Source organism: Vicia villosa, linkage group LG7, assembly GCF_029867415.1.
Source record: "Vicia villosa cultivar HV-30 ecotype Madison, WI linkage group LG7, Vvil1.0, whole genome shotgun sequence".
In the NCBI taxonomy this organism is placed as follows: domain Eukaryota; kingdom Viridiplantae; phylum Streptophyta; class Magnoliopsida; order Fabales; family Fabaceae; genus Vicia; species Vicia villosa.
The window spans coordinates 87,687,603-87,702,463 of record NC_081186.1 but is presented as its reverse complement, the minus strand read 5'-3'; the positions used below and the strand labels follow the sequence as shown (position 1 = coordinate 87,702,463).

The 14,861-nt window shown below is 34.8% G+C and overlaps 1 protein-coding gene across 1 annotated transcript; it reads left to right on the top strand.

The window, feature by feature from the left end:
- Positions 1-231: 231 nt before the first annotated feature.
- LOC131615612 (protein NLP5) lies at positions 232-3,732 on the top strand. The gene is made up of 5 exons (XM_058886751.1): positions 232-384; positions 529-1,230; positions 1,324-1,377; positions 1,464-2,598; positions 2,736-3,732. The coding sequence occupies exons 2-5, from the start codon at positions 553-555 to the stop codon at positions 3,626-3,628; spliced, it is 2,760 nt and encodes a 919-aa protein (XP_058742734.1). The 5' UTR covers positions 232-384; positions 529-552; the 3' UTR covers positions 3,629-3,732.
- Positions 3,733-14,861: the final 11,129 nt, after the last annotated feature.

The following is a 14,861-nucleotide window of genomic DNA, read 5'->3' as shown; positions in this document are numbered from 1 at the left end:
ATAGTATACTATATATGTTTATATGCATGTGTTACTCTCAACACGAGTTTAGTGTATGTTATACAAGAAGCAGCAAGCACATATTATATACAACAAGATGATGATCATGATAATTAATAAATAAATAAATAAATAATTTACAGCGCTGCTACTTTGAGAAAGAGATTAATATAATATAGATGATACACCAGTAGCTGCTTTTGCTTCCTAGTGGGTCCAACTCAATTATAATAAACTGAAATTGCATTTTTGGTCATTAAATAGGACTATAGGAGACCTGTTTATTGCATATGTTCATATATTTCATTTCATCTCTCCCTGCCTGCACAAAAAACTACTCTTCACTTTTCTTCTCTTGCTGCTGGCTAGTTCTTAGTTAGCTACGTACGTGTTCTCAACTACTTAATATATATTTGACTCTTCATCTTCTGTCACCTTCTAATAAATAGTATATATATGAAATGATATCTTCTCTTATACTTGATCACTCATATGTATGTATGTATGTATGTATAATAACTATTACAGGATCTGAGAAAGAAGCTAGCTAGGATGGAATACGGTGGTGGGATAGTGGACGACGGCGGTGTATTTGGGACGATGGTTGGAGGAGATCAAGGAGATATAATTGAGGAGCTTTTAGGAGAAGGTTGCTGGATTGAAGCTAGTGAGAATAATATGATGGCGATGCAGCAAACTGCATCACCACAGCAACAACAACACTACATGGCGAATAGTATTCCCATTGGAATGGGAGAAGGTGATCATTTCAATCATCATCAAGTTGATCAGGAAAGTGGTTTTGTTGTTGGGAAGAGATGGTGGATCGGGCCGAGGGCGAGTCAAGGTCCATCGACTTCGGTGAAAGAGAGATTAGTAGTTGCTGTTGGTTACTTAAAGGAGTATACAAAGAATTCTTCCAACAACGTTCTTATTCAGATATGGGTGCCTGCTCTAAGGAGGAGATCAGCAATTCATTATCTGCAGCAGGATTCGAGTTCATCTGTTCCGGTTTCTGTGAATCCAAACATGAATGTTCATGTTCGATTCTTTAGAAGCCACGAGTATCCGCGGCATCAGCAACAGCAGCAGCAGTATGGATCTCTTCTAGCACTTCCTGTGTTCGAAAGAGGAAGTGGTACATGTCTAGGTGTGATGGAGTTTGTTATCGCGAATCAAAACCTCATCAATTATCGTCCACAACTCGATCATCTCTCCAATGCTCTCGAGGTTTGTAGTTTCTCAATTAATTGCATTAGTACTAGTTTAATATTACTGTAATTCAAAACATGTGATTGATGGATCTATCTATCTTTGGTGCAGGCTGTTGATTTTAGAAGTAGTAGCCACAACATGAATATTCCACCAGCAGTAAAGGTAAGGATGCATTCCATCATTCATCAAATCAATACTTGATTCAATTCTTAGACCTAATTGTTTTACATATGATATTGAATAATTAGGTTTTTGAGGAGTTGTACGAAGCAGCGGTGAATGAGATCGTAGAGGTGTTGGCGTCTGTATGCAAGACTCACAATTTGCCACTAGCGCTAACATGGGCTCCTTGCATACAGCAACAAGGAGGAGGAAAAGGTACTACCGGCGGTGGTGGATGCAGTGTTTCGGTTACAGTTCCAACGGATCAGATGAACAATAATAATCATATGATGATGAGTTGCATATCGACTGTTGATTCAGCTTGTTATGTTGGTGACATGGAGATGTTAGGATTTCAAGAAGCCTGCAGTGAGTATCATCTTTTCAATGGACAAGGAATAGTAGGAACAGCATTCACAACAACCAAGCCTTGTTTCGCAATCGACATTACAGCATTCAGCAAAGCCGAATATCCGCTCGCTCACCACGCGGACATGTTTGGATTACATGCCGCGGTTGCGATTCCATTGAGAAGTGTGTACACTGGTTCTGCAGCTGATTTTGTTTTGGAGTTTTTTCTACCTAAAGATTGCCGCGACACGGAACAACAGAAACAAATGCTCAACTCATTATCCCTTGTTGTTCAACAAGCTTGCAGAAGCTTGCATTTGCATGTTGTTATGGATGATGACAATGCTAATCATCATGAGGATCAAGATCAGTTCACTTTTCCAACGACAACAAATAACTACATGCCTTCTTCTGCATCTGATGCTGCTACTACAGCATCACTGTCACAAGTTGATGCAGCTTCAGGCTGTTCAACTAAAGACACAAATTCATCATCTTGTTCTTGGATTGCACATATGATGGAAGCACAAAACAAAGGAAAAGGCGTGTCGGTGTCGTTGGAGTATCTTCAAGAACCTAAAGAGGAATTCAAAGTCACAACATGTAATTGGGAGAGAGAGGGAAATTCAGTCTTTTCAGAATTTGGACAAGTCCTGCAGCATGATCAGAGCAGTAACTCAAGAGCAAGTGTAGAGGCTGGTGAAGAATCCGGAGGCGGCGGTACCGGTGGTGGTCGCAGGTCATCATCTTCTTCGAGCGGACGAAAGTCAGGCGACAAGCGACGAACCAAGGCCGAGAAGACCATAAGCTTGCCTGTTCTTAGACAATACTTCGCCGGAAGCCTAAAGGACGCCGCAAAGAGCATCGGTGGTGAGTACTAGTAACTTGTAAATTTAAACTTCAATTAATTAATGAAATGAAAAAAAAACAATATCATAATCATATAGATATTAATTATTCCAACTCAATCTTAATCTAAACTAATTAAATAATATTTTGTGATACAGTATGTCCTACAACTCTGAAAAGGATATGCAGACAGCATGGGATAACAAGGTGGCCTTCAAGAAAAATAAAGAAAGTGGGCCATTCTTTGAAGAAGCTTCAACTGGTGATAGATTCTGTTCAAGGTGCTGAGGGTGCTATTCAGATTGGATCTTTCTATGCAAGCTTTCCAGAGTTGAGCACTGCAACTGCTCATGGCGGTGGCGGAGGTGGCAGCAGTGGTGATCACATCAACAACAACAGTTTCTATAACAGCCATGGAGATTTAGTTACTAATTTGAAATCTCCACCTTCTGCATGCAGTCAGACTCATGCAGCAGGAAACAAATCTATTATTAATGGAGATCATCATCATCTTTTGATGACAGAAAACCTTGCAGCTCCTTCAGCAGTTGATGCATTAATGCAGCATGCATCAACTATTAATATCCAAGACTATCAACAACTACAAGAGGATCATGATACCAAACAGTTACTTCTACATTTCAACAACAACAACAACAACAACCAAACCCTACCTCCAAGACCAACTGTAACCTGGAACAACAACAATTCATCATCATCAGGACTATTGGAAAGAGGTGCTTTCAGAGTGAAGGCGACGTTCGCGGACGAGAAGATTAGGTTTAGCTTGCAAGCAGTGTGGTGTTTTAGAGATCTGCAGCTTGAGATAGCAAGGCGTTTTAACCTAACTGATATGAACAATTTGGTTCTCAAGTATTTGGATGATGAAGGAGAATGGGTTGTGTTAGGATGTGATAGTGATCTTGAAGAGTGTAAAGACTTGCATACATCATCTCACACAAGAACCATAAGACTCTCACTTTTTCAAGCTTCTCCTTTGAATAATCTTGCAAACAGCTTCCGCAACAACAGTAGCAGTCCATCTTCCTAGATAGCAATAACAACTTTTTTTCATCTCGAACTCAATGTGTTGTGTCTGTTTCTGTATATTGTATAGTGGTCTATCCCTATTCCCAAGCAAGCACACTTGATATACTTTTACTGCTTATGATTTAATTACTTGTTAAGTTAGACACAACGGCTTTATTTTGTTAAGTTACATATCATGTTGTTCCATTAGAGTTTTAGTTAACAAAGGATAAGAAATGTTACTTCTTCTCTAGTCTTTATGATTCAAATGCTTACATCTATCAGCTGTACTTTCTTTGTTGTTTTGAAAATGATTCGTAGATGTTTTCCGTATACCAAGCAAAATTGTTGTTAATTTAATAAATATAGGGTTAATTCATTATTCATATCAAAATTATGTGAGGTTGAACTATAGAGACCAACAATTTACACTTACACTTTTAGCTTACACATATCAGATCATGTTGGCAGGATTCAACCTTAGACCAATAACTTACACTCATTTATCTCAATTCGAACATATTAATTGAGTTTCACCATCCATCTTGATTCAATTTGATTTGAGTTTAACTTAAATTTTGTGGTCTGGGAAAGACCTATCATGTTCACAAGTGAAGTCATGAATTAGGATCCAATTGTAAAGTCTGGTGAATGATTTGGTGTCTTGATGCCTCAGACCAACGTTGAGGTATCTACCTCAATATGAGATTTTGTTAGGCTTTTATTTAGGAAATTTTTTCCTACCCTTATGCCTTCTCACAACCCCTTTGTGAAAACTTAAAAATATTTCTAGAATTCGGAGATACATTTTCGAACGCATCATAAATTATTTTTGCAAAAATTTGGTTCAAAGATACATCTCTGAAATAATATATCATATGCTTCGGAGATGTATATCCGAAATAGCATTATACTTCAAAAGAAAAACAGAAACAGAGACAAAGACAAATAGTGTGAATATTTTAAATTCAAAATTTATAACTGATAATCATAACAACTTGACATTGAATTAAAACACTCAACATTACATAGATAAATGATATTCGGAAAATTAACATTACACATCGTTTTAAACGGGTAGTTCCGAACGTTGCAACATGTTGATAATATCGTCAATGGATATTGCAATCTCCGCCTCCACTTCAATTAGAACCTTTGTTTCATATCAGCGAAAAGTACCCCACATAACCTCTAAATCTGCATCCGTCGTCAATTCGAAGTTGGTGAACTGTATCTTACCGTCGCTGTCAAACGAGGGTGAACGATACTTGATCTTGACAACTCATCAAGTTTTTGGATATCACAGTTTTAGTTTGGAAATCAGGTATGTGCGAGTTAAATCCTCGCAGACCCTAAACTGCAATGGCGGCATCTCACCATTGATATACACAAATATAAGGTGGGGGATTTGTATTCATTTTCTGTTATTAGGTGTTTTATAGAAAAATAGGATGAGAAACACCCTATTTATATAAGACATGATCACTTTGGACCTTAGAAACTTTATCATATCATCAAAATACATTTTGGAGATGCATATCCGGATAAACCCTATTATTTTACCATAAAAGGATTTATTCGGATACGCACTTGCAATAAGATAGGTCATTTCAGGAAAGCGCATCCATTTTGAAAACGGTGTGGGATCGCTAACTCAAGGAGTGAGAGCGTCTTGAATTGCATCAAAATGTAATTTTTTTCCCATATAACGTTGTGTACAATTCCCTATGCTTCGTCAACTCATTCAACAGAGTTTGGCGGACAAGAAAGTGATTCTCCTCTTTTTTACAAAGCAAGCTGGATACAGCCCAAAAATCACAATTACCATCATCCTTGACATTTACAATCCGCTCAATGTGTTTGTGCTTAAAAAGCGGCATTTCTTCAATAAAGATTATTTTCGGCATCAATCGGTGAAGGAGGTGGTTTGCGAATGAGAGCACCCATGTACACACTTTTTGAGATTTTGGAGTTGGAGAATCCAGAAATTTGAATCAACACGTTTAAAGTATGAGGGAGACCGCTTAGTTGAATTGTCATCTTGTGTCGGTTTGACCTTTTTAGGGGCACCTTTGGTTTTAACGGGTTCTGAAAGAGGTTTCAAATATGTGGTTGTTGGATAACAATCTTCCTCAACCGCTCTTTGATATGCAATTTTATGGTGTCATTTGCTTTAGAAAATCAATCTTGAATTATTTTCCACTCGATCATCATAGTTATACCTGCTTTACCACCCATCGTCACATCATCATCAAACCAGAATTTTCTCCAGTGATTGTAGATTTCATCCATACGTATCTGGGAATCAAACTTCTTATTTTTTGAAATGAGACAAGCACATGGAAGACTATAAGCCTTCCTAAGAGTACATTCACACTTAGAACTATCCCAACATGTCTTCTCTGCTTGCTTCACTTTGTGAAAATTGAAATTTAATCTTGCCCGAGATACGTTACCTTCCGATTACAATGCCAAATCCAAATTTCCCGGCCACCATGCGGACTCATTCAAGCATATGTTCACGAGCAGTAAACAGTTGTTCAATTGTAAAATATTGACCAACATCTATCTTGACATCAACTGGTCTAACACCGATTTAACATTGTCCTTCACTCATCAAGTTTTATATCATTACCTACAGGAGCTTTGGGAAACATATTCGGGTGCACCATATCTATTTTGAACCAAAACATAAAAATAGTTTAAAAAATTAAAGTAACAAGCATATTCAAATAGGCATCTCCAAAACATATAGCAGGTGAATTCGGAGATGCATCTCCGTACTCAAAGTATATTTTTTCAGCCCAAAAACAAGATTAATGCGAGCAATGAGATATAAAATGAATGAATTTTACCTTAAATTGCAACTTCTTTTGCTCCCTTTGATGTGATAAAACACAATAATGATGATTAGGAGTCGAAAATAGTTGATTGAGAATGAAAGTTTTAAGAATTTTGGGTTATGGAGGATGAATGAAGTATGGGGAGATGATCATGCAAGGTGGTAATATATTCAATTTCCCGCTTGACATTTTCGGAGATGCATCTCTAAAAATTTCGCTGAATGATTAAATGATAAATCTCATTGAAAAACATTTGGAAAATGGGTTCAAGGGTGATTTTGGAGATGCATCTCCGAATACATCCCATAAATCTTCGCATATGCATCTCTGAACTACTTTTTGGAAAAAATGGACTGAGGTGCGTTCGGAGATGCATCTCAAAAAAAAGATGATAATATTTTTAAGTTTTCAGAAGTGTGCTTCACACCTGGGAAAAGAAATTGCCTTTATTTTAAGGTTTCATCATTTAGGTTCCTAAAACCTTCTCTTAGGAAATACCGGGTTCTTTATCAATTTTTGTTTGGTTGACTTTGTTGATATTGTTAAAACTAAAATGTTGGAAATAATTTCACATAATTTAATTTTGTAAAAGAATAGGTAGTCCAAGGTCATATAATAGACTCAAGTTTTTAATTACAAAATGCAATAATCACAAGCATTTTAATTATGTATTTGATTTTTTTTTCTTTTCTCTTATACTTTTTTTAATAAGCAAGGAATAATAGTGTTATGACAAGTAGTTAAACATTTCTCTTTGGAGAGTGTGAGTATAGTGGGGTGTGGAGTGGTTAACAGTAATATATGTCTTGTTACAATTTCCACTTAGTGTTATTTTTTGTCGTTATTTTATAATGACTATAGTTTTTTTCCTGATTTTGGAGTTTCCACATTATATTGATGTGTTGTGATTGTGCTCTTTACTTTCTCCATGCCGTTTTTTCCCAACAACTGGTATCAAAGTTTTTGGTTCGATTTAAGGGTATGCTTTCTTAATATGCTCTGTGGTTGCATTTTTGTCTAATCTTCCATATTAGAAAAAGAATGTGGTTTTTATTAGTCGCACTTACAAGTTCCGCGGTGTAGTTCGGACTAGAGAAAATTAATGGATGATTCCTTTTTTACTTATGAAAAATTTAATTCAAAGATACATTGATAAAACCAGAATTACACAAGGTGTTAGTTAGTATAGGAGTGTTGATTGACATGGATTCAACGTGTGTGATGTGAAATTATGTTGATGGTTGAAAAGCTCCATGCCAACATGGAAGTCGCACCATAAATTTTCAGCCTGATTTTCGACATGAATTTTTTTTGAAGTAGTTTATTCTCAAGTGAAAATCTTTATTGCGGAGTATGATAATTCTTTTGATTTATGATTGTCGGTAATGACAATGTGAAAATTATTGGAGTGATTTAATTTCAAGTGATTATACTCTTTTGGTGAAGTATTAACTGTTCTTTTAAACTATGATTGTTTGTGAAGATAATGTAAAAATCATTGGAGTGATGTAGCTTCAAGTGAATATACTTTTATGGTGAAATATGAAAGTTCTTTTGAACTATGATTTTCGGTTAAGACAATGGAAGTCAATGTATTGTTTTCAATCAATATAGAGATTTTTGGTATTAGTTAAAAGTATACATCTTGAAATAGTCTTACATCGCTTTGTTTTGTAAAGGAATAAGAATAAATAAACTCGAATTTTTTATTACAAAATGCATTGTCAAAACACTTTTGTATTTGTTTTTTTTTCCTTTTTATACTCTTGCGTTAAAATGTTATGAGATTTATTTTGGTTATATTGAAGATCGTTGATAGAGAGTGGAATTTAGTATTTAAGTTATTAAGAATTTATATAAGTAGTAGTTTTATTTGTGTTGTTATTTATTTGGGCCTTTATTAATATTTGGGCATTTTAGTTTGTTATCCACTAGTAACATTATATATTGTAGTCTCATTGAGACATTAGGGTATCAATCAAAGAAATCAAAGTTATTTTTATCTCTATTTCCTTAGTTTATTTTAATGTCTTTCTCTTTTTATTGTTGAACTCTAATTCTATATTCTTGGTAGAATTAGCTTCCTATCAATCGAAATGGTTGATGATATTTTATATATTATAACAATTTTTTCATTATTTAATTTTTATTTGACAACAACTGTGATTTTTCTTCAATTTTAAAAATTTCATATTATATTTTTGTGTTGTGATTATAATTTTTCAACAGAATCTTCGTATTTTGGACATCCATCATGTCCAGAACACATTGATTTGATTTATTGGAGATAAGTAATTTAAAAGGGCATTGTGTTCCTTAGAGGCTTCAAATTCATGTATTTAAGATTGTATGATATGGATTAAGTCTTTGGTGCTATTTTTAGAATAAAAATGTTTTATGTATTTCTATTTTGTTATACACCAGCGACACTTAATTAATTAATTAAGTTGAATACATAATAGTTATTTCATTTCATATTAAAAATTGTATTACATGCCAACAAAATCTTGGAGTTAGGTCTTCTTGTGAGACTGCAGCCCCGAAATTAAAATATGAAATAATACTTTCACATTATGTTTAATGTCATATTTCAGAATGTTTGATCTTAATTTTAATTCAATTTTAAGAAACTATATAAATATTTGATTAGTTTTTCTTTTACTAAGAGAATGTTTGGATTTATGGAAGAGTGGAATGAAATAGAATAAAATGCTATAAATTTAAATTGTTTGAATTGATTAAAAATAGATGTAATGGAGTAAAATCAGATGGAATGCATTTCATCTCATTCTATCATCACTTTCTATTATTTTTATACTCTTTAATTTGAGCGAAATGATAAAATCTTTTTATTCTGTTATGAAATATTCAAACAATTATATTAAGGGGTATACATGGGTTAGGTTGGACCGGGTTTGGCATAACCCGTTATCTAACCCGTTCAAACTTCAACGGGTTGGGTTCACCGTCCAACCCGCAATTTTATTATCAAAACCAACCTGAACCGATCAGTTCATTTATGAGTTGGGTTGGATTCGTGAGTTGTATTTCAAATTAAAAATAAAAAATTTTCAATTTAATAATATTGTAACACAATTCAATACATTTATACTCATTTATAACACAAAATGGATGAAACACATCATATAGTATCTAATAATATTCATTAACATGACATAACACTAGATAATAGTATAATCCACAAAACACATTATTTTTATAAAATATGTAAGTTGGAAATGATACAAAAAAAAATAAGAAACAGCATTTAGTCTTAAAGTTACGTAAACTCGTTAATTTAATAGTACTATCAGTGGATAATAAAGTTTTTTTTGCAAAAATTATGGTTAGTATTGAGATAAAAAATAATTATTTTTTATTTAAAATAATAATAAAAAATTACTAATGTAACATTAATGGGTTGGGTCAATGGATCCGCGGGTTAAAAAATTCAAACTGATATCCGAACCAAAACTATATGGGATGTTGCAAGTTGGGTTGGACATACCCGTAAATGAACAGATTCGGGTAATTTATAGGTTGATTCGGTTTGGGTTAGCGGATTCGTGGGTCGACCCGCACCCATGAACACTTCTAATTATATGACATATTTATTTCATTCTGTTCCGCTCCACTACGTTGCATTCTATTTATTTTACAATCTTTGAGTATACATTCTTTGAGTACGGATGGTACGTACTTGTTCCATACATGTATATACATACTTGACCTAAATCTCTCTTTAGCATAGTTGATTAATTCATATGCTTTGGTAGTTATCTTATGAATGAATAGGCTTTCCTTTCCTAGCTTTAGATTCTCTTACCTTTCTTTTTGTTCTCTTATCTTTGGAGACTTATAATTAGAGTATTCTTAAATAGTCCTTAAATTTTATAATAATTTTAAACCACAAAGATAGTGGTACAAAGTGGAATTCATTCCAAATAGAGTATATAATGCCCAAGAAAGATTGGATGATCTTGACATGAAGTTTTAGGAAAAAATTAATGAGAATGTCAAATCAGGTTCCATAAAGTTATGGGGTCCAGATGATGAAAAGCACACAAAAACAGTTTATAATACCATGTGAAATGGAGGAACAATCAACGGCCATTAACCTTACAACTTATTGGTAAACTTTACTTTATTACTCACTTTAAGATATTCTTATGTGTTATTATTTTATTTAGAAATAGGTTTGATTTACTTTTAGGCAAAATATATAAATAATAACACTTTTCCGAAACAGAAAACATCACTAGGTTGAAAACCTTAATTCTAAAGTAGCCGTTCCTTTTTCAACAACAACCTTTTTCAAAAATAAATTGTGCTTTTTAAGCAAATACTATGAGATAGTTTATATCATTTTTCGTACAAAATTCAGGTTTAGGATGGTAGCCGTGTTAAAAATAAAATTATTTTAGCTACCATTATGAAGGCGTGAAACTTAAGAGTTTTAGAGTGTGAATTTTTTAATTTTAATTTTGTTAGATAGTTGATTTTTTTGGTCAAGAGATAATGGATCTTATTATTAGTTCAATTGTAGGATTAGATATCCAACTAAAAATAAAATAGTATTGTGGATAAAGAGCACAAAATTGAAAAAAAAAATCAATATTATGTGTTACAAAGATAAGGTCTATTTATCATGCTCCATTTAGTTGAAAATATGAATGCAGTTACAAAGAATTTTCAGATACATAATATCTAATTTTTATTTTCACTATAATTATCTTGAACCCTAAATTAATTTGGATGTTAGAGTTCTAACCATATCATACACCCTCCCTTTTTGATCCACTGTATCAGAGATTAGCAACAGCAGTACAAGATCATCGTCTCCGACTCAAGACGTTTCGCAATCACAACCTTCATATCAAGAAGTGGTTCCCTTGAATCATTTATGAAGCTTTGCTTATCCGTAGCTTCCGCATCTCTCTACATTTCTGGTTCCACCTTGGAACAGTGGCGTCGTGTGAGAAAAATAACTTCCAATTCCTTCAATTTTCATAACTTCAAATTAGATTTTCAATTAACCATCTAATAACATCCTCGTGCTATCAAATCGGGATCACATTCGACCTTCTGATATCTACGATTTATGTAGATATGCATTCTCTTGTATTGGATTGAGCATCCCTTTTGCTCCTTCCATCATATCTTCTTTTGCTTATCAAAAAAATAGATGGCGAATGGGCATACCCGTCCCGTTTAGCCTCACTCCACAAAAGCCTGTAAAAAATGGGGCAAAGCCGACATATTTGAGACTGCAGATCTAGAACCATGGTCCGTCTTGTAAAAAGTAAGGGTGGGACGGGCCCCCAAACATTGAGCCTTTTATGCCTAAAATTTACAAAATTGTATGTAAATGATCATGCCTGCAAAAACTTGCAAAAAAATTAGATGGACAAACATATTAAGGGGTGCGGATGCCTCGTCCAAAAAAAAAGTGTGGGCAAAACAGACATACTCGAAGGATTATACCCGTTTTACCACCCCTAATTTTGGTTTATTAAAGCAATTTCTCATTTCACCCTTGTACTATGGGGCGCACGTCTGAAAATCTCAAAATAATCTTAGGTGAATTTGGAGATGTATCTCTAAACACAGCAAATACCATTTTCTGACGAAAATTAGTTCGGAGATGCATCTCTGAATAAACCAAAGGTAAATTTGCAGATACATCTTTGAAAGACACCTTTCTTCCTAAGTAAATCAAAAATCCATCACATTTCTTAAGAAAATAGTTCAGACATGTATTTGCGAACTAGGTTTTTGGAGATACATTTCTAAATTCTTGCATGCATGTTTCATTTGCAGAGATAGTCTAACCATATTGTAATTTTTTCAATCCAACATAATTTTAAATTGATTAACATTACCGTTATTTTTTTCAAAGATTAATCAAAATGAATATTATAGAACTGAGTATTCCGTTAATTAATTAGAACGATTATAATAGTAGAAAATTTGTCCTCCAAGTCGATAAAAAATATGCAAAATATAAGTAAAAGCATAGTCTAATGAGTATGTCTAATCCTAACACCCTGACTCATCCTCTTCCTACAGAAACCCAAAGCATTATGTACCCAGTAAGAATGGAATGTGCTAGGATAACCGCTTCATCGCAACCTCTCTCAAACAGCCCAGACTTTATTCCCTCATATGTAATTCGCATAATTCTCTGACAGTCCGGAAAAAAATCAACGGCATGGTCATCCATGGCCTGCTCATTCTCTAGGATCTCCTCACATCAGGCCTAGGTGGATGTCCAGGAGTGTCGGGTATCATGTAATGGTGTGACACATAATAGAACCAACTCATGTAACTCTCAACATAATGCTACTCAGATGTGGCTTCCTGACTCTGATACTAGACAACTTTCAAAATCCGCCAAAATGTCATCCAGTTCTCTGCTAACAATGCCTACAGGTGTAGCCTGGAGAAGGGACCTCAGAATAAGTTGCACGTACCCAAACTTCCGCATGCACCGCTTTGGCAAATAGCCTGTGGTCGAATAGAATAGTGTCCTGGTGAGTAGTGTATGGAATTCAAACGACGTCATCATGCTGATTCCGAACAATATATACACGGAATGACACCACAAAATCACTCCCTCTGCATGGGATGTAAAGGCAAGCACGTGGGTAATCCTCAGTATACTGAGGTTTAGGCCCAAACTCGTGAATGTGGTGATAATGGGTAAGGATTCATTCCTGAAAACGAATAAGAAAAAATATTAGTAACATGTGTGAAATAAAAGTTGTTTTTAACTTAATAGTATGATTTGGAAATTATCGTAATCAAGGTGCATGAGCATGTCATTTGCTTTGACGTCCAACAAGAACCTTCGCTTAGATTGGAGTACAGGTATGCCAAGCATGCGACCCCCAGTTCCACTCATGAATGGACTCTAAGATGATGAAATATTTTAGGTAAGCCATATCCACGTAGTTTGCACTTTTGTCCATAAACATAGACGTGTCAACCAAGAATAGGATGAAGCACTTCAGTGCACACTCCTTGTCGTAGCCAACCCAGAGATCATCGACATCTGGGTTTTCGACTATCTCTAAGTTTTCATTATACAACTTTGCCAACCAAGAAAACATGGCATGTGCACCCCTTGTGTTCTTACACTACTAAAAGGCTTTCTCAGGGTTAGCTCCAAAATGAACCACCATCATCTCCACTGCAATAGCCCTGGTAATCTTAGAATGATCAAGCAACATATCTCTGATGTGATGGAGTAGGAGACAAGCTACATCATATAATGTAATTGTCACTTAGCCGATGGGCAGGTGGAAAGATGAAGTTTCGCTATGTCATCTCTTAGCAAATGCAGCCTGCACACCATGGCTATTGGTGTTGTACCCGGAAGCACAAATAACTGCAAGACCGATGTTTCGAAGTACACTTTCTAGCATGGTTCATAGGTTTCAGATACTCACGCTCCTGTTAAAAATAAAATGTAATAGTCTTAGTCTAGTTGAATTTGGTTAAAATTTTCGAAAATAGAATCGTTAAAAAATATACCTCTATGTCCTAGATATGCAGAGCCACATGATCTTCAAAGTATATCAATAAAGAAGTGTATGTGAGCCCTCCTAGAAAAGGGTCTGCAAGTGGGGCCTCCTTAGCAACTGGGACCTCTTGTGCAACAGGGGCATCCTTAACATGGTGCGCACGACTCTGAAATCTCGACCTCCGTGATAGTGAGCTCTTAAAGGTTGGTGCCTCTCTATCGTGAGGCATAGGGACGACTCTAGCATGCTCATACAGAAGAGCCCTCTCGCGACGAGCATACACAGTTAGTGTTTCACAGTCGTATCTCATCATGTCGACGTGATTAGGGTTTTCAGCCATTTTCCTTGGAAAAAAGCATAAGATATTAGTGCATCATGAAGGAAAGAGTTCGGAGATATATCTCCAAACACCAGAAATAACAGACTTCGTAAATACATCTCTGAAAAAAACTTCATTTTTTAACTTCCATGGCTGAAACATTTATGCCACTGCCCTAGCCATTCAAAAGTCATCCAAATTCACCTAAGTCATATAAAGAGATCCTACATATAATCGATTTCGAATGCTAATGCTATCTAATGCATTAAAACTATCTCTGAAATATGTTTTTGAATTTAAAAAAAAAATTAATTCATAGATGTATCTCCGAACATACCCTACAATTCCCTTGGCATATACACCTTTAAATTTACATTTACCTAAAATAAAAAATTGATGCGTCCGAAGATATATCTTCGAAAACAGAGAATATTTTAGAAATTTCGTACAAGATCTGGGAGAATATATAAAGGTGTTAATTAAAGGAACTTTTAAGTTACAACTATGGTTTTAAAAAATAACAGCAACTACAAAAACAACGACAAAACAGTATATGCAGATATTGAT